Source organism: Fusarium oxysporum, chromosome 1, assembly GCF_000149955.1.
Source record: "Fusarium oxysporum f. sp. lycopersici 4287 chromosome 1, whole genome shotgun sequence".
Lineage (NCBI taxonomy): Eukaryota > Fungi > Ascomycota > Sordariomycetes > Hypocreales > Nectriaceae > Fusarium > Fusarium oxysporum.
Genome location: NC_030986.1, coordinates 2,949,977 through 2,975,731, shown reverse-complemented (window position 1 = coordinate 2,975,731; position 25,755 = coordinate 2,949,977). Strand labels below are relative to the sequence as shown.

At 49.0% G+C, this 25,755-nt stretch overlaps 9 protein-coding genes and 1 non-coding gene across 14 annotated transcripts; 8 read left to right on the top strand and 2 right to left on the bottom strand.

Annotated features, from left to right (window-relative positions):
• The first annotated feature begins 1,217 nt into the window (after nt 1-1,217).
• FOXG_00428 (uncharacterized protein) lies at nt 1,218-5,658 on the top strand. 2 transcript variants are annotated; one of them, XM_018376760.1, is made up of 3 exons: nt 1,218-2,106; nt 2,224-2,860; nt 2,948-5,658. In XM_018376760.1, exons 1-3 carry the CDS (start codon nt 1,589-1,591, stop codon nt 5,159-5,161), a joined length of 3,369 nt encoding a protein of 1,122 aa, XP_018232376.1. In that variant the 5' UTR covers nt 1,218-1,588; the 3' UTR covers nt 5,162-5,658. The 2 variants fall into 2 exon arrangements, with proteins under 2 accessions (XP_018232376.1, XP_018232375.1); XM_018376759.1 differs by having other exon boundaries at nt 1,223-2,106; nt 2,224-5,658.
• Nucleotides 5,659-5,989: 331 nt separating this feature from the next.
• Nucleotides 5,990-7,891, top strand: FOXG_00427 (uncharacterized protein; the record flags this gene model as incomplete). 3 transcript variants are annotated; one of them, XM_018376758.1, is made up of 5 exons in its annotated part: nt 6,070-6,670; nt 6,731-6,762; nt 6,818-7,078; nt 7,125-7,129; nt 7,203-7,587. In XM_018376758.1, the coding sequence occupies 5 exons, from the start codon at nt 6,070-6,072 to the stop codon at nt 7,237-7,239; spliced, it is 936 nt and encodes a 311-aa protein (XP_018232374.1). In that variant the 3' UTR covers nt 7,240-7,587. The 3 variants fall into 3 exon arrangements, with proteins under 3 accessions (XP_018232373.1, XP_018232372.1, XP_018232374.1); XM_018376756.1 differs by having other exon boundaries at nt 6,017-6,762; nt 7,125-7,606; XM_018376757.1 differs by having other exon boundaries at nt 5,990-7,078; nt 7,125-7,891.
• Nucleotides 7,892-9,851: 1,960 nt separating this feature from the next.
• On the top strand, nt 9,852-11,686 carry FOXG_00426 (ammonium permease; the record flags this gene model as incomplete). Its single annotated transcript, XM_018376755.1, has 5 exons — nt 9,852-9,962; nt 10,167-10,231; nt 10,311-10,431; nt 10,533-11,058; nt 11,109-11,686. 5 exons carry the CDS (start codon nt 9,852-9,854, stop codon nt 11,684-11,686), a joined length of 1,401 nt encoding a protein of 466 aa, XP_018232371.1.
• A 391-nt stretch (nt 11,687-12,077) lies between these two features.
• FOXG_00425 (DNA polymerase IV) lies at nt 12,078-15,067 on the top strand. Its single transcript, XM_018376754.1, has one exon. The coding sequence runs from the start codon at nt 12,295-12,297 to the stop codon at nt 14,719-14,721; it is 2,427 nt and encodes an 808-aa protein (XP_018232370.1). The 5' UTR covers nt 12,078-12,294; the 3' UTR covers nt 14,722-15,067.
• A 131-nt stretch (nt 15,068-15,198) lies between these two features.
• Nucleotides 15,199-16,806, top strand: FOXG_00424 (uncharacterized protein). 2 transcript variants are annotated; one of them, XM_018376752.1, is made up of 5 exons: nt 15,199-15,568; nt 15,626-15,741; nt 15,793-15,819; nt 15,876-16,006; nt 16,068-16,806. In XM_018376752.1, the coding sequence occupies exons 1-5, from the start codon at nt 15,536-15,538 to the stop codon at nt 16,442-16,444; spliced, it is 684 nt and encodes a 227-aa protein (XP_018232368.1). In that variant the 5' UTR covers nt 15,199-15,535; the 3' UTR covers nt 16,445-16,806. The 2 variants fall into 2 exon arrangements, with proteins under 2 accessions (XP_018232368.1, XP_018232369.1); XM_018376753.1 differs by having other exon boundaries at nt 15,199-15,741.
• Nucleotides 16,807-16,964: 158 nt separating this feature from the next.
• FOXG_00423 (uncharacterized protein) lies at nt 16,965-18,988 on the top strand. Its single transcript, XM_018376751.1, has 2 exons — nt 16,965-18,367; nt 18,428-18,988. The coding sequence occupies exons 1-2, from the start codon at nt 17,132-17,134 to the stop codon at nt 18,455-18,457; spliced, it is 1,266 nt and encodes a 421-aa protein (XP_018232367.1). The 5' UTR covers nt 16,965-17,131; the 3' UTR covers nt 18,458-18,988.
• On the bottom strand, nt 18,260-19,836 carry FOXG_00422 (uncharacterized protein). The gene is made up of 4 exons (XM_018376750.1): nt 19,340-19,836; nt 19,223-19,268; nt 18,979-19,167; nt 18,260-18,887 (listed from the first exon to the last, which is right to left on the bottom strand). The coding sequence occupies exons 1-4, from the start codon at nt 19,548-19,550 to the stop codon at nt 18,590-18,592; spliced, it is 744 nt and encodes a 247-aa protein (XP_018232366.1). The 5' UTR covers nt 19,551-19,836; the 3' UTR covers nt 18,260-18,589.
• Nucleotides 19,837-20,163: 327 nt separating this feature from the next.
• FOXG_17874 lies at nt 20,164-20,263 on the top strand. Its single transcript has one exon. It is a non-coding gene; the product is annotated as a tRNA-Leu (tRNA).
• Nucleotides 20,264-20,331: 68 nt separating this feature from the next.
• On the top strand, nt 20,332-25,597 carry FOXG_00421 (bifunctional purine biosynthesis protein ADE17). Its single transcript, XM_018376749.1, has 3 exons — nt 20,332-20,980; nt 21,036-22,518; nt 22,569-25,597. Exons 1-3 carry the CDS (start codon nt 20,715-20,717, stop codon nt 22,722-22,724), a joined length of 1,905 nt encoding a protein of 634 aa, XP_018232365.1. The 5' UTR covers nt 20,332-20,714; the 3' UTR covers nt 22,725-25,597.
• FOXG_00420 (cell cycle checkpoint protein) lies at nt 22,763-25,697 on the bottom strand (the record flags this gene model as incomplete). The annotated part of the gene is made up of 2 exons (XM_018376748.1): nt 22,763-25,603; nt 25,637-25,697. 2 exons carry the CDS (start codon nt 25,695-25,697, stop codon nt 23,127-23,129), a joined length of 2,538 nt encoding a protein of 845 aa, XP_018232364.1. The 3' UTR covers nt 22,763-23,126.
• Between the last annotated feature and the right edge of the window lie 58 nt (nt 25,698-25,755).

The window sequence follows — 25,755 nt, the reverse complement described above, 5'->3', positions numbered from 1 at the left end:
ACTCACGACCCCTGGGCCATGAGGCGGTAGAGCTGAAGCATGTATACTGGGAATCATCAAGGTTGTCTTGATATTACACAAGCGAATTGTTTAACAATTGCAGCAACGAGTGCGCCTGCAAGTATGAACGTTTTCATCCATAGAAGAAGAAAAGAAAGAAAGAGAAAAGAGTTTCACCTGTTGACAAGTGGCTATTTGCATATGCATAGAATCATAGAATGTTTCGATAGCCGCCACCATGATATAACGGTAACACAATTACGCGCTGTCGAGGAACAATGCTTTTTGAAAGAACGCGGCCAAGGACAGATGATCCCTGAACTTCTATGTTTATTAATCCTGTTTTAGCCTTGTCCATGCCTTGTCCAACCGTTACCTGAGGCATTGACCACAGATTAGTCGATGATAGATCGCTTTCGTTCTTTTTAGTCAATAGATAATAGGCAAGCAGGTGAGATGATGTTTATAAGATGGAGAATAGGGGACCTGAGCTGGTTCTCCTTCTATAAGCGCAAGATGAAATATCGTCAGTGGAAACTGTACTCCGCACCACTCCGAGACAAAGGATTGTCCATTTAAAGCGATCGACAGTTGATATCTGGAAGGTAGCATCACTAACATCCACTCCAAGAGTTTGGATGGTCCGAATTGGTCTGAACATGCCGCTCTTTGCGCGGCGCAATCAATCGAATCTGGGCCCATCACCTTAATACCCCTGGACGTTTTGGTCATGTAGCGGCCAGGTTATGGCGCTAGCGCAGATACTCTACCATCTCTGCCTTTGTCACCACCTTCACCACAAATAACCCCTGGTCGTTTATATTGCAATTGGTTGATTAGCCCGCTCACGTTCTTCAGGCACAGATTGTTTCTTTGCGCAACGGTCTTTGACTGGTCATACCTTTATTGATTGCGATCCAATGCGAACAAAGACATCAAAGGGCCTGGGTCGGCTCTGCTTTCAAGCCTCATCATTCCTCTTGTCCCTCTTCCGAGATCCAATTCGCCCCTCGCATAAGAGATCAGCAAACCAACCAGTTCAATAGCTTTTGGCCAAACACAAAGCCTTGTGGGGAGTTCACGCTTGCGGATCAGGGGTTAGCTCCCTTTTGGCTGGTGAGAGGTCAAGCTAATAGAGCTGTAATTATCGGACCCCTGACCTTAGCTTGGACTATTGTGCATGGTCCCCAGCCATCGTCGCAATTCTCCTCTCTAGTTGCTGGGCTTGTTTTCCATCCATTCTTGCTCCCTTCGCTTCATCCCAGGGGCCAAATTTCACTTCTTCCTCCCTCACACGTTGGTGATTGAGGCCTTATTCCGGTGATAAGACATTAGTATTGCTGCTACTACTGTACTCTACTACCTGAACCTCACTATCGCTTGCTGGTGGCCCCTGGGTCAGCCGTCGATAGGTCGTCGCCTCACTTGTCACACACCCCCACTCCCTTCTTCTCTTTCACACCTCCTATCGCGCACACACACCAGCTTCACTCTCTTACCGCCGCGGTTCTACTACCCAGGACCTCACGAACCGTATAGTACGGTACCTTTGGGTGGCTCGTAGCGAGGACCGGTATATCTTCCAAATATGGAACCCGCCCTGGCCTCCGCTCCGGGGTCTGGAGTAACGGAGCCTTCTGCGACTTCTGATACTCGTTCTGATACCAAGACACCTCCTGTCGACGTCCCATCTGCAACATCTGCTACAGCCTCTTATGTCCCTGCCGATAACTCTATTCCATTATCCTCACCATCAGCCCACCCGCTTCAAATCGAAAAAGAGTCGCATCCACCTTCTCCGAAATCCTCTCCCGCACACGCTCGATCTCAGACAGTAGACGTCCTACCCGGCTCGTCCTCGGTCTCCGGCTCTATTGCGTCGCCTTCCAGTTCCGTCCAGTCTCCCATCGGAGGTCCAATTAAGCGCAAACCTCTGTCATCATCAGCATCAGCATTGGCATTGCGATACTCTGCGTCGGGATCTCCCTTGCCGTCACCTCTGGATCTTGGAAAGCCGAGCCAGAGATTCGCGAGACCTTGTTCAGTCGACAGTCCGACCCTCTACGAGTTCTCTCCTGCGCAACGCGCCGCACCACCAGCTGCCCCGTGAGTCCTCTTTTCAGCTTAATTCTTTGTCCCTTTGTCTCCATGTCTTACACATCCAACTGGACAACCCCTCACTTCCCTCACAGAATCTGTGGCTAACTGGAATTCTTCTGGTAGAGCTCCCGACGCCAACCTGGCGTCCCTTGCCGCGACAACCCCTGGATCACAAAACATTCCAGGACACAGCCCTACCATTTCGAGTTCAGACTTCTCTGACGTCCTGGATGGGTATGATGATCTGATATCAGACTCAAAATCAGACTCTGCACCAGACATTACCTCTGAGACCATCCTTGATGGGAGCGATAGCGACGACGACAAGGGTCAGAAGATTCATTCAATCGACAAAGAAACTATCATTGTTCCTAAAACCGCTGAGCCAACCGATCGCTCTGAAACAGAGGTTCAAGGAACTCGATCACCTGCATCTGACGATACTATATCAGCCCAGACTCTCGCTCCCGCCCCCATGTTTGTTCCGAAGCCAACACCACCACATCTCAAACTCGACAAGGTCACAATTGACGTTGCGAACTACGACACATCACCGGATGAACCAAATTCCCCCTCAGGCCAAGGAACACCACAGCTAAACAAGCCATTACCCAAGTCGCCGAGCCAGAATTCACCATTTGCTTCTCTCTTCCACTGGGCAGCACCATCACCATCTCCCTCTGCGACGGAATTTTCGTCCACATCATCGCCAATCTCCCCTTCGAAACGCGGCGTGGCCAATGATACCCCCTATTCTACGGTTAGCAACCCTTACTATATTCGCGAAGATTCCTCAAGCGTGACGGATATCTCGAGCTCTCGTAACTCATACTCATCGGTTTTACAGTCCCCTACTTACGCGCAAATCGACGAAATGGAAGATGAATTAAAGGCCATCAGCGCCGAGCTGGCAAGCTCAATCCGGCGCGAGATGGATCTGGAAGACCTAGTAGATCGACTCCAGGAACAAGTCAACAACCCTCAAGCTCCCGGTAAGAGGTCAAGCGATTATTACTCCGACTCGGGTTATAGCTCGGCAAAGATGAGTGAAGCCGAACCGAGTCGAGAGGAACTTGAGAAGATTCAAAGGAGGGCCGAACAAGAGAAGGCTTCCATAAGATTAGAGCTCACAAATAAGCTTCAGGACGAAAGGGGGAAACGAAAAGCGCTCGACCACCAGATCAAAGAGCTTGCCGAAAAAGCATCGCAAATCGACCTGGCGCAATTAAACAGTCAGGATGCCAGTGGTCGACTTAAGGATCTCGAGACTACTTGCGGCGATCTCAGGAGGCGACTATCTGAGGAGCGTGTTGTTAAGAACAACTTTGAGGACCTCATCAACGCCATCAGGGGAGAGCTCCACGAAGCGACCAGTGAGCGAGATAACCTTCGAGACGAAGTTGTTCCTCAACTCAGGGCGCGTGTCGAGGGCCTCGAGATAGAGGCTGCTGAATACTCGAACTTGACCTATGAGTCCTCCAAAATGCAGCAAGAGCTTCATATGCTCAGGAAAGAATATGACAACTTGCGAGGCTCATCGAGGTCCGGGTCTCCGACGCCTTCAATGAACCGCATGTCTCGCGCTATGTCTGGCGGTTTCGGTGGCGGCCTTGCCCGATCAAACTCGGTTGCAACAGGCTCGTTCCGTGGCCAACGACCCTCTGGCCTATCACGGTCTAACAGTGTTAAGAACCTACAGAACGAGTCTAGAGAGGCCCTCTCTGAGCGTCTAAAAGATGTCGAGGCCCAGAGAGACGCCCTCCATAAGGCACTGAAAAATCTACTTGACCGCCAAGAGTTTCAGAACCGCGAAAACGAAAAGAAGATCAGGATGCTACAGAACGAACGAGAGAGGCTCCTCTCAGCATCTCCAAGGAAGGCTGGATTTGAAAGAGAAATCTCAAACCTGCGCACAGAGATCAATGTTCTTCGTCGCCGAGCTGAAGATGCGCTTGAGCAGAAGTGGCAGGTTGAAAGCGGCCTGGGCGGACTGAAGATGGATTTGGACAAGGCCGAAGAGGAGATTTCTTTGCTTCGCAACCTGCTCAAGGAGAAGGACATCCTTATTCCCGAGTCATTCGCACGCTCAAGTGGCTCCAGCAACGCAAGCAGCTCGTTTGGTAACCTGAGTACGCCGGTTACATCTGAGTCGCTTGCTAAGGCTTACAATGAGCTCAAGGCTGCTTATGCTGAATCACTCGAGAGAATCAAGCAGCTCGAGCATGAGACAGTTGGTGATGAGAAGACTCAGCTCGCTGTCGAGCGATTAGAGCGCACTCTGTCCATTGCAGTTTCTGAACGCGATGCCGCCCAACATGAGATTGAAAATCTAAAAAATCAGTATGATACAATGAGCGAATATGAGGTCAAGACAATCGAAAGTGAGCGCGCTCTTGCTGACGAGCTTAACGACTCTGCTCGTCGGGTTGGAGAGCTTGCAACCCAGGTTCAACAACAACTCGCTGCAAATGCTCAACTCCGAGAGCGTCTCTCTAACGCTGTTGTACGAGGCGACAACGATCGCAAGGCTAACTCGGATCGGATCGCTGACCTACAAGTCCGCCTCAAGTCTATGGAAGAGCAACTCATCGCTGCTCAGTCAGCATCTGAAGATCGTGTCAACCGTCATGAGGAGGAGATTGCTGCTATCCGCGAGGCGCATAATGCCCAGCTCCAGCGCATGAGCAACAACACCGGACTCAGCGGCCCTCGATCCCCTAACTTTCAGGCGAACCGCAAGCCTTCGCTCCTCAGCCCCCTATCACCACGATTCCCCGGCGCTCTACGCTCCCCTCGTCTGCCTGAGAAGTCTTTTGAGGACGCCGCCCAGATGGAGGTGCTTCGCAACCGCATTGCTGAGTTGGAGAAGGCACTCGAGGACGCTGAGCAAGAGATGCAGGACGTCGTGGCTAGAATGAGCACTGCTCAGATCGAGGTGCTCAACCTGCAAGATGAGCGAGAGGCCGCTGTCCGCGAGACACGACGCCTACAGAAGCTTCTGGAGCAGGAGCAGATGAAATCCTTTGAGGATAGATTTAAGACGCTTAGTGGCAGCGCCTGAAAGAGAAGGAATGCGAATAATTAAGACCACATGGGTTGGAGTATCATGATGGGAGCACCTTTCACGGTTGGTGCCCATGTTGCATTTAGCGAGACGGAGTTATCTGATTTCACCATCATCATTATTTGGTAATGATTCTCAGCGACCAGGAAACAAAGACTTGGGCACGCATTCTACACGGACTTTGAATAGTCTTGGAGTACTTTATTGGGTACCTATCATCGCGCTCACAGAGGCGTGCATTGGAAAAGGAGCACTGGGGCAACATTTGTGTCGAATATTTGATACTTGTTTTGCATCGAACACAGACCGCAGAAGGACGTGTATTATTGAGTATATATAATGTTTTGTATTCTCGTTTGGCTATGGGTTTGTCGGGGTGCTTGCAACCTGTTGGTTTGTAAGATATTGGAATGAATAACCAGCCGATCAAGTTAACCGTTGTATATCAGTCGAGTTTAATCATAACGCATATTCAAGTACATCAAATCTGTGACGGATAATTGCCTTGCGTTTGTGCATGCTGTTCAATAGTCCTTTGTGTAATTTCAGTGTATAAAACTTCACGCTCCCAAGATTCTGGTGTTTGCTCCTCTACATTGGTTCTGTGGTAGGGACGATTTCTGCCAGAGCTACCTTGTCTCCCAACGTGATTGGAAGTCGCTCTATGCCATCGTGGTCGTGATTGCTGTTGAGCCCATTTACAAACTGACTTGGAAGCTGCCACACACATTGTTACATTATTCATTACTTTCGGGCCCTGCAGGATATAACGATTTCTAACAAGGCTCATTTCTTTCAACTTGTTGTATTATGTATACCATAACATTTCAGGCCAAAGCATTTTCACTATCCTTTAACCCCGATCCCCGAGTCATAAATACTGTCCTCAAGCTTGACTGAACGCAATGCTTTCGTTCAAACATCACGCCCTTTACTGGGTCTTGTCACTCTTAACAGTTCCTCTTACCAGCATCCGGAAGCTTCTCTTCGGCCATGAACTCTTTATGGGCTCTATTGACGAGATCGAATTTGCGACTATGTGCCTCTCAATGTATTTTGTTGTACGCCCTGTGTTAGACGGACTTCAAGACTTCCATCGAGAAGTAGAAGTTGGCGTGGCCAAGTGCAGTGGTCTCATCAAGGTGGCTGCTCTCGAAAAGCCCGTCGAGGAGAATAGCATCACGAAAGAAGTTGAATCCAGAAACGGCAATGCGAAAGGAACAAAGCCCAACAAGGGCCGGAAGAAACCCGCCAAAAGTGCCAATGACAAGCCTCGAGCAGTTCATTTTCAGAAGGAGTCAAGCCAAAATGGGAATGCGAAGCTATCCAACGGGAATAGAGCTCTTCAGAACATAGCGGCGGCACAACGACTCCGGAAGAAATCTACTGGTCGATACACTACCACCCAGCAGTCCTTCTTCAACTTGGCCTGGAAGTACCTTGATGTTCTGTATTATATGTCTCTAGGGATTCTGTTCACTCATACAGAGCCTCTATTTGGGTTTGGTGAGTGTGTAGGAAACGATCACCTCCAGTCAGTTGGTCGAGTACTTGTGAGCTTTCTAGTCATAGGCACTCTGGAACCAATCAGACAGAATGTGAGTAGTTGTTATGTCGTTCAACCTCGCTTGTTTGCTAATGAGTTGTTTTTAGCGCTGGGACGTCGAAGTGTCTGGCCTGGGGATGTTCTCCTACTGTTGTGTATTATGCAACGAAGGGCCTGGGCCTTGGACCTCGACATTGATGGGAATTTGTGGCTTGTTGGTCATGGGAATCCTTGTGGAGTGTTCCTTTTATATAAAGCTGCAGTATTGGCCTTGGTGGCCTGGTGTCTGGTTCGCTGATAGCCTCAGTGGTCCCGATATTTTCATTCGTGTTTGGTTACTGGTGCCACTCATTGATATTGCCGAGACTGTAGGTTTCCGAGACGTTCTGAGAGTATAAACTAATGCAAAATCAGGTACTGTACGCTATTGCTTCCAAAATCCGCGCAGAATGGTATAAAAAGAGACTTGAGCTTATGAAAAGACCCCTTTAGTACACGAGGGTTGCGCATAAGATCTTTGTCATGGTAGTCGCCTGGCTTCTTTTTACTGTAATTCGGACGGCTTTCTGGCAGCCCCTATTTTTGAAGCAGAACAATGGAGATACCTTCATTGACACGGCGACACCTATCGAGTCGATGCAGACAGGGGATGGTCCGACTTGCGAGAATGCTAAGAGTCTCCTAAGAAACCGCGATATGTCCTAACGATGGCTGAACCAGCTAGTGGAAACGTTGAAAGCGATCATAACTACGAGGAATCAGGAAGTGTGGTCTCGTTACAAAGACCTAGTCTCTATACAGCGTATGCAGCTCTGTTTTGCACAGATTAAGCAGAATAGGAACTGATAGGTACATGCTCCAATGCCCGAATGTCCGTAATTAGGCATGCTCGCCGTGTAAACGCACTGACTGAAACAAAACGCCGTATCCTAAGCCACGCATTATTGGTAGAGACAGGCCACTCAACTTGAGGCACAAGAGAAACGTCAATGTTGTTGTAATATCTTTCGACAGCCTGGGGAAAGGTAGAAGCTCTCAGACAACTTCGATCATAGAGTGACCAAAAGAAATCCAAGATAAGTCTAGGATATCCCAGGACTATTTTGGCGAGCTCTTTGAGTAGTTGTTTTTTGGCCTTTTAATCCAGAGTCTTAATAATTCTGACACAGCGAGGCCTGCATAACTATGCATATGCATCTCACCTGGTTACGATTCAGGTTCAAACAGCTCTTTGCATGTGAGCAGGGGCAAGTAATGAGAGTTCGACAGCATGGATTATGACCTGTGATAAGATCCAACAGCATTTATTTTAGATTTTACTAATATTATTCTCATTATCCATATCTTGCTGAGTTTCATCTCATCCAGAACTTCCAAGTGCCGCTGATTCTTGACATGCCAATATCATCTTCTGAGGGGCAGTGCAGAGTCAGATATCATAATTAGCATATTTACAATCCCATCCATGTTCATATGCTTTATCTCGTCTTAAAGTCCGAGGAGATGCTCACAAGGATTCACCATCTAACTTGGCGGAGCCCGTGTGGCCAACAGACAGAACTGAAAGACAGAGCATGATGATGAAACAACATATCAAATATCACATCACAATAAGAAACGTGAACATCATGATTTAAGCCACCTTCCAAAGACTGTCGACAGACTCGAGATGTGACATGACGAACTCTGAGCTTTGACGTCTGTGTTCGCTCACCGGAGGTCTATTGAAGCTGGGCGTTCAAGATGAGACCCCCACACCTTGGCTGGACCAATCAAGGTGAAAGTGCTTATCAGAGACCATGGGTGAGCTTCAGTTCAGTGGCTAAGAGGAAGTTTCGTCAGGTGTGACGGTTTGACTCAAGCTGACGATTTCTTTGCTTTTTTTTTTCAAGGAGAGGAAGGTCGAGTCCTGTCGTTTATACGCCGGGTGAGTGGATAGTTGTGAAAAGATAACATTGAGTGTAGAGTTATGTAGAACTTCCTTGTAGAGCATCAATCTGCATCTCCGGAGGGAACCAGAGGCAAATAGATCAACATTACATGTAAGCAGTCAGGGGCAGGCTGGGGTCTGGGGATGTCTTATCAGAAGGAAGATCTGGGGTTTTATAGCACTCTTTGCCATTTGTCGTGCGTTTTACATGAGTTTTTGGGAAAGTGAAGCGAGATATCGTAGCAGCGAGAGAAGTCTGATGCCACTACAATGGAGGACTGATATGTGTTCCTGCATATCGAAGCCTTGTCAGGGCTAGAACCGGATAAGTTTGCGATGAATTCCTTACAAGGCGGCATGGCGTGGTCGAAGAGGATTGGAAGGGTTACAGAAGGGAACTGAGTATAAGGGGAAACTCTAAGTGAGCTTATGAATTAAGTTGCAGTGAAAGTGCGCCCGTAGTAATACTTGATACCTTCGTCTGCGGGCAATTCATCTGGATGCTCATTCAGAATACAATTGAGATGAAGGCTGGCGATGAAGATAGCTAGTGTGAGGGTGAGAAGTGAGTGGCGAGGCTTAACTAAGGATAACTCTTCCGCAAGTCAACAAGCGCCCGCTGGACTGGATCGTCTGGCCTGGGGTGACCCCCACTGTATAGTATTTGACAGAATAATTCAGTCTTAAACCGCCAAATTGATATGTGTGGCTACTCAATCTATTTCGTCACCTCCCACTCTAGGTCAGAGTCGAATTGCCTCGCCCCGAAAAAACGTCACGGCGGTACCGGTAGTCTCGAGACCCTTTTCGCGTCGTCGTCTCCTCCTCCATATTTTCCCTCTTAACCAAAAGCCCACGGAGTCAGACCAGATACTCTAACTCGGTATATTACGTCGTCCCAGGGGTTGCACAGCCAAGCTCACCTCCAGGGATCTCTTATCTCTCTCCGGCCTGAACCGGAATCGCGCCCTTTTTCTCTCACATTCTCAATCTCAGCCGTGCACACTCTCAACACCAATTGCACCCCCTGCCTGGATCTCTTATCTTTTGAGTCTCTTCCTCCCTTCTTCCTACTTTACTGTTGGCCCAGAATGTCACTATCACGTCCGCTGTCACGCAGTGCAACCTCCTTGACCTTGTCACATCATCCCTCTTTATCGAAGTTGGCATTTCTATTTCTATATCACTCCTCCCAAGTCAGAACCGGCGTCATGGCTATGGGAGGCGATGGTGATGCTCGAGGAGCAACGCAGCTCAAGTATAACGGTACAGGCGCAACAGGTGCTAATCCGCTCAATATGGATGTCAATATCTGGTACGAGGTGAGTTGTCTATCTCCGTCTCTCATTCTCTCCTCTTTGGTCCTCACTCTGTTCACTTTCTATTTCTCTTGATCTCTCAGTCTTCTCATCTTTCTCTCACTCAAAAAAAAAAGAGTCTGAGAAAGTCCTTGAGACAGCAGTGGTCATGTGATAGTGCCCCTGCAATATCTTGAACGCCCGCAAGCTGACATTTTGCGCCCGCAGCCTGGTGATATCGCCTGGATGCTCTCGGCCACAGCTCTAGTGCTGTTAATGATTCCTGGCGTTGGGTAAGTCTTCTTTGGCGCTGTTCAATTGGATCATTGATCTCATTTGCTGATGTTTGTGTCCAAAGCTTCTTCTATTCAGGTCTCGCCCGTCGCAAATCGGCTCTTTCGCTTATATGGCTCTCAGTAATGAGCGCCGCAGTGACAACTTTCCAATGGTTCTTCTGGGGCTTCTCTCTCACGTTCTCGCATACGGCCGGCCCGTTTATCGGTGACCTTGCCAACTTTGGCGTTCCGCGATGTCCTGGCCCGGCCCTCGGTTGGTTCCGCACATCTCCCCGATATGCTCTTCGCCGTTTACCAGGGCATGTTCTCCGCCCTAACTGTCGCTCTCGCTACCGGTGCCGTCGCCGAGCGTGGCCGCATGCTCCCCTGTATTATCTTCATCTTCGTGTGGGCCACTGTCGTGTACGACCCCATCGCCTGCTGGACCTGGAACCCCAATGGCTGGTCCAACAAGATGGGCGGCCTCGATTTTGCTGGAGGTACCCCTGTGCACATCGCTTCTGGAAGCGCTGCTCTGGCTTATTCCATGATGCTGGGCAAGCGTAGTGGCCATGGAACGCATGAGCTCAACTATCGCCCTCACAATGCTACTCATATCGTGACCGGAACGGTCTTCCTCTGGGTTGGATGGTTTGGCTTCAACGCCGGCTCTGCCCTCTCTGCTAACCTTCGTGGCGTAATGGCCGCCGTCGTAACTAACCTTGCTGCTTGTGTCGGTGGCATGACCTGGTGTCTCTTGGACTATCGTCTGGAGAGAAAGTTCTCCACTGTCGGCTTTTGCTCTGGTGTTGTTGCCGGTCTCGTCTGCATCACTCCTGGCTCTGGTGAGCAGGTCATAATCTTTCAAAGCTGGCGTGAGCTAACATCAGTCTAGGTTACGTCCCCCCATGGGCTGCTGTCATCTTTGGTGTTGTCGGCGCTGCTGGCTCTAACTATGCTACCAAGGTGAAGTTCCTCCTTGGAATTGATGATGCACTCGACATCTTCGCCGTCCACGGCATTGGTGGTTTGATCGGCAATATCTGCACCGCCTTCTTCGCCACCCCAAGCATCGCTGCTCTCGACGGCTACTCTCGCATCAAGGGCGGTTGGGTCGAACGTCACTGGGCGCAGATGGGTTATCAACTGGCCGATTCTATCTGTGGAGGCCTATACTCATTCGTCGTCACTTGCATCATCCTATTCCTCATGAACCTCATTCCCGGTCTGCGTCTTCGAGTCGATTCGGATGCCGAAGTTCAGGGTATTGACGATGCCGAGATTGGAGAGTTCGCATACGACTACGTTGAGCTTACTCGTGAAGTCGTCAGCGATATCGACAACGAGTCCGGAAGCCGATACTCGGCTGATCCTACGGCTTTCCACCATTATGAAAAAAACCACATCCCTATGATTGATGCTCGCATGTTTGGTGGCCAGCCCGCGCATGCCCCTGTGACGTTTCCACAGTGAGGTTGCTTATGACAGGCGGGACGGCTATATGTATTGAGTCAAATTGTACGCATCGAACGGCGCCATGGGTTTGGAATTGTTGAGTTATAGATACCCCGGTTCTTGAACCGATTTTATTGGATGATTTAGTTGTATAGTACATGGTTTCATTGTTGTATCAGCCTGGGTAGACACTTCAGTATAAAAAACAAAAGGCATATTTTTCCATCCACAGATCCCTTTAGTCTCCGCGATGCACCATGACAATGGGACTTTTCCATTCACGATTATCCTTGTTAATTAGCGGGTCGGACCGTGATTCAGAACTGAAGCCTGGCGGTTTTTAGCGGCTCATGCACGAGACTGGCCAATCAGGCGAAACAATTGTCTTTGAACTTGGCAACCTCTTGACTCTTGAATGCACCATGAACATTGAACATCTCCTCTTGGACTTATAGCAGTCTGAACATCTAAATCTGTACACTACTATAACACATAGGCTCACATGACTAGCGATATCTCACGGCAGGCATCAGCCAGGAATTTTGGGGTATGATCGAAAGTCTGCCTTTTAAGTCGCGTTTCATTGCGCAAGTCTCCCAGGCATAAACAAACTCCGGAACCTCACCATGACGTCCCTGCAGGAGAAGACAGCTTTCTTCGATCAGCTAAAGCCGCTCTATAGCGATGATGAGCTTGACACGGACCAACAAAAAGAAAGGATGCGCTCTCGGAGGTTCTTCGCCGTCAAAACACGCCCCAAACCACCAGCGAAGGAATCTGTCGTGCTTGACCTAACTAACGGTGAAGCTCAAAAGTCGAGAGTGACACCTAGAAGGGTCACTTCACTCCCAACGCCAGCACCTGCTGATAGAACAAAGATCATCAAAGGCACCCCAATGACTGCAATCGGCCAAAAGACCAGGCTCGGCACGCTCATGAATCAACGCAGCACTGGGGCTATTCTAGTCGATGATACACCTATCCCTGACTCTACAAGGCAGACACAGAGAACACTCCCTAGGAGCGGGTCTACACCTTTGTTCCCGTCGGGACGAAATCTTGGACAAATAGTGGGCGACTCGCCTTCCCCAAGCTTGGCAATGAAAAAGCGAAAGCGTGAAAGTACGATCAAACTCAGGCCAGAGAGCGAACAGATATTCAAAGGACTCACTTTCCATTACGTTCCTGATGACGATGTTGCACCAGCTCGTCGATTACGTATCGCAAAGGCGCGCGAGTTTGGTGCAACATGGGTACGGACTCCACGCATTGCTACTCATATTGTTGTTGAGAAACACATACAGTACAAGGATATCGAGAGCGTATTGAAGAATACGAACAGAAACCTCCCGCCTAGAGTCGTCAACGAAGAATATCCCATTGACTGCATCCAATTCAAAGCGCTGCTTCAATGCAGCCAAAAGAAGTATCGGCTTACAGGCCAACCGATAGTCCAGGAAGAGGATAACTCACCACCTGTCCCATCAAGCTCCGGGGAGTCTAATGAGTCTTTGCAAGTGAAACCGCATCATAGGAATTCGAAGAAGTGGGATTTTGTTCCTCTCACGGGAACACCTGAAAGGAGCGAAGAGTCTCCTCATCACAGTCAAGTTGCCGAGACTCCTATTCTGATTGATTCTCAGCCAGTTGTGCTTGATCTTCAGGGGATGGCCTCATCTCATCATACGGCTAGTGAAAGACCTACGATTTCCCGACAAAATTCCCCGATATTTGTTCAAGAACCTAGTGGCTCAATGCAGCGCCCAGATGAAGATCGCCATAAGGACGAGCTATCCGAGTACATCAAGATAATGTCGGAGTATAAGGACCTCCCGTTAGATGCGGATGATGATGATGTCCAGACGGTTACGGAAATGGGAGACCTGGAATCCGAAGAACAATCCCTTTCAGGCTCAGAAGATGAACGGGCCAACAAACGAAGGTCACGAAGAAAGACTAGATCTGATCGCAAAGACATTGCTTTCGAAGATCGATTCTCATGCAACTCCGCCGGGGTGAAAGATACCAAGGCGGGGAATCCAAATTCGCGCACAATCGAGGTTCTCCAATCTATGGCTGATTACTATACCCGGGTGAACGATCACTGGCGAACAACCGCCTATCGAAAAGTCATCAGCACCCTAAAGCGTCAAGACACGAAAATCACGACAGCCGAGGAGGCACAAAGACTACCCAGCGTGGGACCGCGTCTGGCGCAGAAGATTGAGGAAATCGTCACTACAGATAGGCTCCAGCAACTTGAGTACGCCCAGAAAGAGCCAATGGACGAGGCACTCCAATTGTTCCTTGGAATTTATGGTGTTGGAAACAGTCAGGCCCAGCAATGGTTGGCTCAAGGATTCCGGACGTTGGACGACTTGAAAACGAATGCGAAACTCTCACCAAACCAGCTCGTAGGCATCGAGCACTATGATGATCTCAATACCAGGATTCCGCGTCGTGAGATTGAGGCCTTGGGCGCTATTGTGAGAAGAGGTGCTCAGCGTGTCGATCCTCAGGTTGAGTTAATCATTGGGGGGAGTTATCGAAGAGGAGCAGAAACGTCAGGTGATATCGATTTCATCATCACCAAGTCGAATACCGAGTCATCGGCTGAACTTAGGCCTTTCCTTGATAGTCTTGTCCAACGCCTCGAAGCTGAAGACTTCCTTGTGGCACGGCTCGCGTCATCACGATCTGCCAGCGACGGAAGTAAATGGCATGGATGCTGTGTACTCCCTAAGATCAGTGGCTTCAACAAGGAGTATTACAGACCCGTATGGCGTCGCATTGACTTTCTCCTGGTTCCTGAATCAGAGATGGGTGCGGCCCTGATCTATTTCACTGGCAATGACATCTTTAATCGCAGCATGCGACTATTGGCTTCCAAGAAGGGAATGCGACTGAACCAACGGGGTTTATACAAGGATGTGATGCGAGGCCCGCAACGGGTCAAGGTCACGGAGGGAGAGCTAGTTGAGGGACGAAATGAAAGAAAGATCTTTGATATTCTGGGGGTCAAGTGGAGAGAGCCTCATGAGCGGTGGTGTTGAGGATCCAACCAGTGATTAGTAGAGGGATTATACCCAAAATTTTCTTGATCATTCTTCGCTGGATGGACGGCGGTCAATTCGTTTAATAAGGTATAACAGCGGAGGCGTCTCAAAACATAACAGAGCCTCACGGTTTCATTTTTGGTCTGCCGAGGTCAAAGTGGAGGATTTTCGGGATGAACCAAGGGTACCTGAATAGCGTGGAGTTTAGGGGTCAGAAAATGGAGATGAGGCCCATACGCATAAGATCGATTTTGAAGCATTCTATGAAGGCATGAAAATGAGATATAGACTATGCGTACCTAGTCGTCCCATGTGAGTCTGACTGATGTGAGATTTCCCCAGATCTTGGCTAATGCAGCTGGAACCTCCCGTCGAACCGTCATTCACATGTGAAATTCCTTAGATCCAATCTCCTCTCCAAATCTCAGCACCTTTCAGTGGACAGCTCCCGCTGCGTCATAGTCGACTAGGCACTGTAGTGTATTCTCCCAGTGGGGGCATATTATTGCCGGTGCCATTCTCCGCAACACAAGCCGAGCGCAAAGCCCAAACATCCGAGGCTCAGCAGACAGGTGACATAGCACGTATCCATAATCCGGGGCGCCCTCAAAACCCATGAACCTACCAACTTTATCGATACCTCTGAATCCATCCATGCTCCTATACGACCCTTCCGCACGTGGAATCTGACCTACAAAATCACGCGACGACATTCGATGCCTTGAGACTAAAGCGATTTCCGACAAACATCCTCTCTTGACCCTGCGACCGACCCTCTCTTTACGTTCTTTTGCCGAGGCTTGGGGACAAGATGGCCATGTCATCTTCGCTGGAAGTGCTAAAGGTACCGCTCTTATCGACTTGCGACACGATAGAGTTTGCGCTGACGGGTTTTGGGTAGAACACGTTGGAGGAGATTGTCAAGGACCCGCGATACCATGATCTCTTGTCCTTAGTCAAGACGGCGCGCAATGGTATTATCTACGGAACCAAGGTGCGGTTTCCGCATGCGCTGGTGTAAGTCACATGTACTCTCTTGGCAACCTCAATACTGACAAACATGAACAGGATGGTGTTTCTCTTCCGCTCTGGAACGTACGTTCGACCTGTCATGACACCCAACCGGCAACAACGCTGACGTGCAACAACAGATTCCCACAGAAAGTAAACCTAGTCCTTCGAGCGACAAGACATCATGCAACCAATTTGGCGCGCTTTGCCCTTATTTATAAGCTGACCATGCTTGCGCTCAAATACTTGGGCGCAGAGCCTGGAAAGGAGGGTACGTCATCGTCGCCGAAACTTAACCTGAGCATGTTACACAGAATTCTGACTATGAATAGGAACATACGACTCCTTCGTTGGTGGTCTTGTGGGCGGATATTTCGTCTTCGGCGGTCGTTCCAAGCGTACGGGGAAGATCTCATCGGTCAACCAGCAGATCGTCATCTACGTCTTTGCGCGAGTGATGCTCGCACTCGCCCGTATCGCTGTGAAGCCAGGCCACGGATTCCCATTCGTGTCGTCCGAACCTCTCCATGGAATCATTAATCAATATGCCTGGCCTGCGTTCGCGTCGCTCTCGTGGGCTATGGTGATGTTGATCTTCCGATACCACCCCGAGGAGCTGCAGTCGAGCTTGAGAAGCAGTATGACGTACATTTATAAGGACTGCAATGACTTTGACTCGCTCCGGACTTTGCTTTGGCATAACAAATAGACGATGATTCTTCTGTCGGTTAGTTGGTTTGGCGTTGGGCGTGAGAGATGCTCGATAATTTTGCATATCGGGATTCATTGTTTTAGCATTGCAGTCGTTATAGGCTGGAACCTTGGGTTTTTAGGAAGCATGAGTAGACATGGATACATGAAAACCAATATGATAGAGGTGAATCTGTCCTACTTGTAGGTTGGGAATATTTTGATGCAAATTCTCCTCAATGTCATACCATAGACTCTATGCCGTCATAAAGAAGTTTAACCAAAACTTATATCGTCGCGCTAAAACTTTAGATGATTTCAACAATCAAATTGCGATTGATTCGGCCATTAAGAGAGATTTCCAGTCATTTTTGAAGCCAAGGTAACATTACGTAGTGGTCGTCGTGGCACCCCGGTATTCTTAAGCAGGTTTGATTAGCACGTCTTGTAAGCTTACTTATGAGTTAAGCGTCTTGTCAATTACAACTTTTGTCATCAAGATGGACGGTATGAGTACTTATTAAAAGTCCAGCTTTAATAGCTGCCTCAGCCAGATCGCGCTAATCCGGCAACCTACCCCGCTAGAGCTGACCCCTGCTTGCCCTCCACACTGGCGCCTGTGAGCCTCAACTTTACCCCCAGGCAGCTATACCTCCACCTCAGTCCATCATCTTTGAGTCTAACAGATTCCTACCAACCGACGACCATGGCACCAAATTCCAAAGTCGCGGAGGCGATCTCGAACGCCGAGTCTTATTCTGGAGAGAAGGGACCTCTCTACGAGCAACTGCTCTCCGAAATTAAGAACATTTCATCCCCGTCCACCGCTACCGACGACCTAAATGCTATCATCGACTCCTTCTTTAACCAGGCGCTCGGCGTCGTGGCTACGCGAACCGTCCTCGCGTCTTTTATTGCGACACTCCGAGAACTAAAGAACGAGGATATGTGGATCGAGGTCGGGAATCGTACGCTAAACACCATCGCGGCTCAGCCATCATCTTCTTCCTTCGTTGATGCTATCGCCACTATCCGTGAGCTCATTGCAACGGCCCACGAAAGCAACGGTGACTTCCTTGATGCTGCAAAGACTCTGGCCGATATTCCCCTTGATAGTTCTCAGCGCAAGATCACCGATGAGGAGAAAGCTCGCACATGGATTCGCATTGTTCGAAACTACCTCGAAGTCGACGACTCTACGGCCGCCGAGATGTATATCAACAAGCTCAAGAACATCATGCATACCGTATCTGATCAAGAACTAAACTTGCACTTCAAGCTCTCACAGGCCCGTATTCTGGACGCTCAGCGCGACTTTTTATCCGCATCTCAACGATATCACGAGATCAGCTTCTCGCCTGCGATCGACGAGGAGGAACGCCTACATACGCTCAGCATGGCGGTGAAATGTGCTGTTCTGGCGCCCGCTGGTCCCATGAGAAACCGGACATTGAGTCGCCTCTACAAAGATGAACGTTCATCGCAACTTGAGGAATTTGGTATCCTGGAAAAGATGTTCCTTGACCGGCTGTTGTCACCTGAGGAGGTTGACAAGTTTGCAGAGGGGCTCCAGCCACATCAGCTGGCAACTACATCAGATGGCTCCACGGTACTTGCCAAGGCTGTCGTCGAGCACAATCTTCTCGGCGCATCCAGGCTTTACAGCAATATTAGATTCGAGGCCCTGGGAACACTATTGGGCCTGGATGCTGATAAGGCTGAAGAGACCACTGCACGCATGATTGAGCAGGGCCGTTTAGTAGGACGCATGGATCAGATTGATGGCATTGTGTACTTTGAGGGTGGCGAGGCATCGGGAGAGAAGGGGAGTGGGCGAGCAGAAATTATTGTTGGCAAGGAAATGCGAAATTGGGATGCTAACGTTGAGAGTTTGGCTGAGGAGGTGGAGAATGTCACCAACGCGCTGCAAAAGGAGTTTCCCGTAAGTGCTCCAGTTATTGATCATGGCTTTGGTTAATCTCGTACTGACTCTATTTAATAGGAATTTGTTGCCGCAACCCTTGTTGTATGAGAAAGGGACGGATTAGAACCTTGTAGTGGATATGGCGTTTAGGGGTTGGGATGACCAAGGGCTGTTTATGTCCAATGCATAGCATATGAATCCCTTTGGTTCTAGACTGGCAATTTTAATAAGCCAAAAGCTTTAGTCCAAGTCTTTCTTGCGGACCACCACGTATCCTTCATTGATATTCCGAGGGTTGCCATCCTCTTCATCGAACTGGAGTTCATCCTCCAGTGCCAAGACTTCTGAGGGTTTGGAGTTGGGGGGCTCTTCAAATGTGCCTTCGCTCCAGAGGATGTCTATGAGGGCGTCGGCGATGTGATTACCCATCCAGTCGTAGCCCTCGTCTCGAAGATGGAGACCGTCATCCCAGTACCTTTCGCGATCCCGTTCTGAGAGCGAATGGTAGGGTATCTTGGAATGAAGGTCAAAGGCGTAACTGTCAAAAGTCAGCATCAACTGACAGCATAGACAGCCATTTAATAGTTTAAAAAACCATGTAAAAACTTTTGTAACGTCGTTAAACTTACTATCCCGTGTCCTTGTTCTTGAGGATGCTCTGGTTGAGCTCGTTTCTTGACGACGTGCCTCTCTTGCCTTTTGACTGGCACTCAGGGACCGTTAGAGCGAGGACCTTGGATTCTCGGCTCAGAGGGACATCGTATATATCCTTAAGGGCGGAAAAGATATTTTCAGGCGGGACACCGTACGCTATATCGCTATAGGCGCATATCAGCATATTTGTATCTGGCAGAAGGGGTTTGTATAACTCACTTCGTACCGCCGAGGATAATTGTCCAGTCGTAAGATTTATCCTCCCCTATACCTCCTTGTTAACCGGTTAACGCCACAGAAGACTTGAATGAACACCATATAATGGGATTCACATACAAGCAGCATCCATTCTATCTTTGAAGCGCTTGAAAGAAGCAACATCGCCTGGCACAGCATTCAGCACGATCTCAAAGTCCACTTCGGGAAACGTCCCGGTGAGCCGGTCTTCCAGCTTGAGAGCGTATGGATGTGAGTCCATGCCATGGCAGAAATATCCCGAGGTTAGGGAGTCTCCAAAGCATAGTATACGAAGCGTCTTGCGAGGCATGGTGACAATGTCTTGTGTTTTAGTGGTTGTGTAAATGGTGGGTGAGTGATAGCGAGGCGGGGTGGTATGAAAGGTGATTGCGTAGGTAGGTCGGTTGGTGTAAGCAGGCTGCAGCAATGGAGGTTCTGCGAGAGGGTTCAAGCGTGTGTGCTTTTTATGTGTTTGTAAACTCCTGGATGGCTCATTCAATTCTATCACAATATACCTGAATAGCTCCGCGTTTATTTGGGCTTTGGAATTATTGTCAGAGATTCGCTGAATGGTTAATTCCGCTTTATAAACTTTACTATAGATATGTAATTTGTAAACAAATTAGAAGCCAGCGGCAACACATCATATAACTACTAAAATAATTAATTCAGCGACTAGGTATAGCACTTATTAGTAAAGAGATTCTAAATATAAAAAGAAAGCCCTTATTTATATATAAGTAATAAAAAGGCTTATTATAAAATCTTTATTAAAGGTATATTATATAAAGTAAATAACTTATAATTTAAATTTAAAATTTAATAATAAATTAATTAAATAAGTGGTTTCTTACATGGATAGAAATTGAAAAGAAGTATATAGGCGGTCATCTAAATAAGAAGTCTTTAAATAATATAGCATCGGTGAGATGGCCGAGTTGGTTATGGCGCCAGGTTAAGGTTAACCTTAACACCAATTTCCTGGTGGAGCAATCCTCCTGGGTTCGAGTCCCAGTCTCATCAGTTCTTCTTTTTTATATATTGGTTATTGTTCCTATCTATCAAGTGAGCCAAGTTCCTTTTTGCCGCTCGTGCGATGACGGAGTTTTCCCACGACATCATGGTAAAAAGCTTAAGCTCCAATCTTTTCAGGCTTCCTAGGCTTAAACTCAATTTATAGCTATTGTCATTACTGATAAAAGAGCTCGCATCCCTCCAAATAATTCCACTACGGACGACCTTCAACCTCCGCATTTGTTCGTCATATCTCAAGCTTTGACCAAGTATTTAAGGCTGATTCCCCTGCAAAATATTTATAATTGTAGCAATTCACAGCAACACGGCCCACGCTTGTTGCTGTTTTTTCTGCGACTGCCCCGCCCCCTCCATTGCTCTTCCGCAATCGCTACTACCCCGCCAAACTTTTTTCCTTTTGGCCTTTCCTTACTCGCCCGAGAGCCCAATCCAAACCTGAATGAGACGCCCTCTTCCCACTTACATCTTTTCTTATTTTTCTTCTTCGTCGTCCCCTTCTGTCTTTCGTCTTCTCCCCGTTTTCTCTCCCAAAAGGTTCTCTTTTCTAGCTTCCAAGATGTCCTCCCAGCAGAAGATCGCCATCGTCTCAGTCTACGACAAGACCGGTCTTCTGGACCTGGCTAAGGGCCTTGTCCAACAGAATGTTCGAATTCTCGCTTCTGGAGGCACCTCCAAGATGATCCGAGAGTCGGGATTCCCTGTCGAGTGAGTCAATACAAGCGCTCAATTGCTTGATACTAGAGCTAAATGACTTCTGCAGGGACGTCTCTGCCATCACCAAGGCCCCCGAGATGCTTGCCGGTCGCGTCAAGACGCTTCACCCTGCCGTCCATGCAGGCATCCTGGCCCGTGATCTCGCCTCCGACGAGAAGGACCTCGCCGAGCAGAACATCAACAAGGTCGATTATGTCATCTGCAACCTCTACCCCTTCAAGGATACCGTCGCCAAGATCAACGTCAGCATCCCTGAGGCCGTTGAGGAGATTGACATTGGTGGTGTTACTCTTATCCGTGCTGCCGCCAAGAACCACAAGCGCGTCACTATCCTCAGCGACCCTAACGACTACGCTGGCTTCCTCAAGGAGCTCGAGAAGGGCGAGATCACTGAGGCCAGCCGTAACCGCTATGCCCTCAAGGCTTTTGAGCATACTGCCGACTACGATGCTGCTATCTCCCAGTTCTTCCGCAAGGAGTACGCCGGCAACGGCGAACAGTACAGCGCCCTTCGATATGGCGCCAACCCTCACCAGAAGCCTGCAGCCGCCTATGTTTCCGAGGGCAACCTGCCCTTCAAGGTTCTGTGCGGCTCACCCGGCTATATCAACCTCCTCGACTCCCTTAACGCCTGGCCTCTGGTCAAGGAACTCAAGAAGGCTCTTGGCAAGCCTGCTGCTGCCAGCTTCAAGCACGTCTCTCCCGCTGGTGCTGCCATCGGCCTGCCCCTTACCGAGGACGAGAAGAAGGTCTACTTTGTCCATGACATCGAGGGTATTGATGAGTCTAGCCTCGCTCAGGCCTATGCTCGTGCCCGGGGAGCCGATCGCATGAGCAGCTTTGGCGATATGATCGCTCTCAGCGATGTTGTTGACGTTCCTACTGCGCGTATCATCTCCAAGGAGGTCTCCGATGGTGTTATTGCTCCTGGCTACGAGGATGCCGCTCTTGAGATCCTCAAGAAGAAGAAGGGTGGCCGATACCTTGTTCTTCAAATCGACCCCGAATACAACCCTCCTGCTACCGAGACCCGCACCGTCTACGGCATCAACCTCCAGCAGCACCGCAACGATGTCGAGATCACCCCCAAGCACTTCAGCACAATCATCACTCCGAAGGACACTGCTTCTCTCCCAGAGAGCGCCGCTCGCGATCTGACCATTGCCACCATTACTCTTAAGTACACCCAAAGCAACTCGGTGTGCTACGCATACAATGGCCAGGTTGTTGGTCTCGGTGCTGGCCAACAGTCCCGAATTCATTGCACTCGACTTGCCGGTGATAAGGCCGACAACTGGTGGATGCGCTTCCATGAGCGTGTTCTCGGCATCAAGTGGAAGAAGGGTACCAAGCGACCTGACAAGAGCAACGCCATCGACCTGCTCGTCAGTGGCCAGCTCCCTAAGGACGGTCCTGAGCGCGAAGCTTTTGAGGGTGTCTTCGAGGAGGTCCCAGCTGCCTTCACCCCTGAGGAACGTGAGGCTTGGATGAAGCAGCTTAAGGATGTTTGCGTTTCCAGCGACGCTTTCGTAAGTAGTATATCCATTACCCAATTGAATTTTACTAACATGCATGATAGTTCCCCTTCATTGACAACGTCTTCCGCGTTGCTCAGTCAGGGGCCAAGTATGTTGCCGCTCCTGGCGGTAGCCAAAATGATGCCGCCGTATTCGATACCGCTGAGAAGCTGGGCATTACCTTTGTTGAGCAGAACATTCGTCTGTTCCACCACTAAGTGATACCTCATCCAAAGTTTTTTTTTTGCAATTTGATATGGAAATGGAATTGGAAAAGTAAAAAAGGGCTGAAAGTTTTGGCCTGGAAAAGAAGGATTCCCAGAGATTGTGATCTGTACGATTGCGATATTGTATATATGATAGACTTAACGCCGCGCCCAGACGCTCACTTCAACGTGATGATGATTTAAACCATTTGTAAAAGCTTTCCGTCCCTGTCCATTTCTCCCCTCTCGCTCAAAAGTCGGTTTACGCGAGACCGTGAACCCAGCCCAAATTATCTATCCCCTTTGCTCCGTTTCATTGTTGTCATGATCTTGACACCAAGCGCAAATAAAAACCAGATGAACCTCAAATCGCATTGCTTCCATGCACCCATTCCGTATTAACCATTTATGCCCTTAATCCTCAATATCATCATCACTCAGCACCAATTTCTGAGCGAGAAGCCCCGACACATTTCCTTCCTTTATACCCGCACTTCTCTTCCGGGGACTCATTTCCTCTGATGGCTTATCTGTTGCCCAAGCTTCTCCCGGCTGCATGTCGTCATCTGCGTCAGACTCTTCATCGGCAGCATTAATGCCTTTAAATGCAACCACCTTCTCAAGTTCGCGCAAACGGAAGCTTGGTGTCTTTCGAGCACGAGCTATGTGCGCCATATATGGGAGACGCTCAAGGAGCATCTCGCGCCGGGCTGCGCTGCCAAGTGAGAGAAGCGGTGGACTATCAGGATCGTCTCCTTGCTGCTGCTGCTGCTGCTTTACCATAGCTTGACGATTTAGTTGCTTACGCTGCATCCAGGAAGTCTCGCTAGAGGATTGCTGAGGACGACGAAACGCTGTGGCTCCATCGGTGAGATTTTTCGTTGCTCCGTCATCGCCTTTAAGTAGTTTTGTAGACCACATATCCACAAACCCTTCTAACTCTTCCTTGGCTCGCCAGAGTTTCAGACTCGTTGGGTAGAACATCTTGAAGGCGTCGCTGCCCTTGGACATGGTTGATGATTTGCGCTTAACAGGGTTAGGAAGTGAGAATAACATGCCCCTGACAGCTACCTGGAAAGTTATTTCGTCCTGTCGTAGCACATGGCTGCCAGAGTCTGGGCCTGAAAAGCCACCTCTACCCCTGCCGAAGAAGATATCTCTTGATGGTGAGAGGAGATCTGCTTGTGACAGATACTCGATACAGTCATTAACGTAGTCCATTGGTGTTGACAAGTCCATAGGATCTGTGCTCTCACAGGATAGAACGTAGTTTTCATGTAATGCCGAAACAAAAGTATGTGTATCTGTGCCCGTCTCATCGATGAGCGTGTCAACAGACACTTGTGAGCGTTTCGGTCTCGAGAAATGCGAAAGGAAGCTTGGAAGATTCTCGACATTGTCACCTCCTCGTGGAGGAAGTTCGTCTCGTTTGTTGTAGACAACCTTTCCAACAGCATGGAAAATACCTAGACTCGCTTCACGTTGAGATACTTGTTCCAGACTCTCCTCTTCGCCTTGTGTGAGCTTGATAGCATCTTTCGCGCCCTTGGTCTGCTTTGTGAGCACGACTTTGTTGCCCCAATCTCCTTGCTGGTCACCTTTCAGACACAGGAACTCGAGAGATGACACGGCGTTTCTGATGTCTCCAATTTCACCAAGGCGTTTTAGAACTTGAGGGCCTGGTGTTTTCCTGCGACCAGATTTTCTGGCCTCTTTCTGAACAACGAGCTCGAGTGCCTTCAGGAGTAACGACGGGGCGATGGCATTGAACTCAATCATACCAACCCCTGGATGTTGCAAGATTTCCGGCCCCAAAAGTCGATGGGCAGTAAAACTGTCCGCCGATGCAGAAGTTGTAGTCAGATGAGTTTCTGAAATGATCATGACCACTGGCGTTATGGGCTCATGCTGCGAGGGCTTCGCAAACATGGATAAAGAGGGTGTACTATTAGCAAGGTACTGTAAAACGGTGTTCCGAAACGATGTTAACGCCGTTGAAGATCTTGAAAATGTGTTAGGAAACTCCTCGATGAGGATAACTCGTTTCGAATCATCCTTTCGGGTGGTCTGAGAGCTGTTCTGGGTCGATGACACTGAAGTATCGGTCTCTAATGCTCCAAATTTACCACCACGCCCAAGAAACTCTTGAAATTGCGCAGATGCTGAAACGAAACCCAGTCCAGAGCTTCCTGCAGGATTTCGCCATTCAAGAAGCTCACTACCCATGTCGTTTGCCAGAAGTCGCATAGTCGTTGTCTTTCCGGACCCAGCAGTGCCTTTGAGAATAAGCAGACGCTGGCGCATGCGCCCAGCTATCACATCCTCCAACCACCGCCTCACATCGGAGACTTTTTTCTTGTGAACTGCTAATTCCTCCAGATTTCGAGGTCCAAATCGTTCTGACCAAGGGCGTGCGTCGTCATTTGGCCTAGCTATAGGTACTGGCTTAGGTGGTTTGATGAACTTTTGGCTGGCGCTGGGTGCACTAGACAACGACGATTGCGAGTCGTTTCGCAATCTCTTCTTAGCGTGCTGCCCAACTAAGCTTGCAGAGCTTGCCTTATGTTCCGAAATCTCATCATCCTCTGAGATAGGATCACTGATGATATCTTCATGAGGAACGGATCGCCTATCTCCAGCACTCGACCGCGCAGCCCTTTGTGCCTGGTTCGAAAAGAGCGTCTTCAAATCAGCTGTCTTTCCCGTATCTGCTGCTTTGCCAACATCCTTGGTACGCTTCGCGCTTGGACTCGTGCTATTGCTCTTCGCTTGCGCTCGACGAGGTAGCCGAAGTGAACCATTCTTGGTTGGCTTGTTGTCAACGATCTTAGGTTTTGTCGGGCTCGGTGAAGCTGTAGTGACGCGGCTTTTCGTAGAGGAGCATGAACTGTCTATATTCCCGATTTGTCAACGAGTGGGCTAACCCTCTTCATTGGGCCCTGAGGCCTCCGGAGACTGAGCTCTTGGCTCAACCACTTGACTCATGATGATCCTGATTGTGCATTTGCAGCAACAGCATAACGTTCTGAATGGGTACGCGATC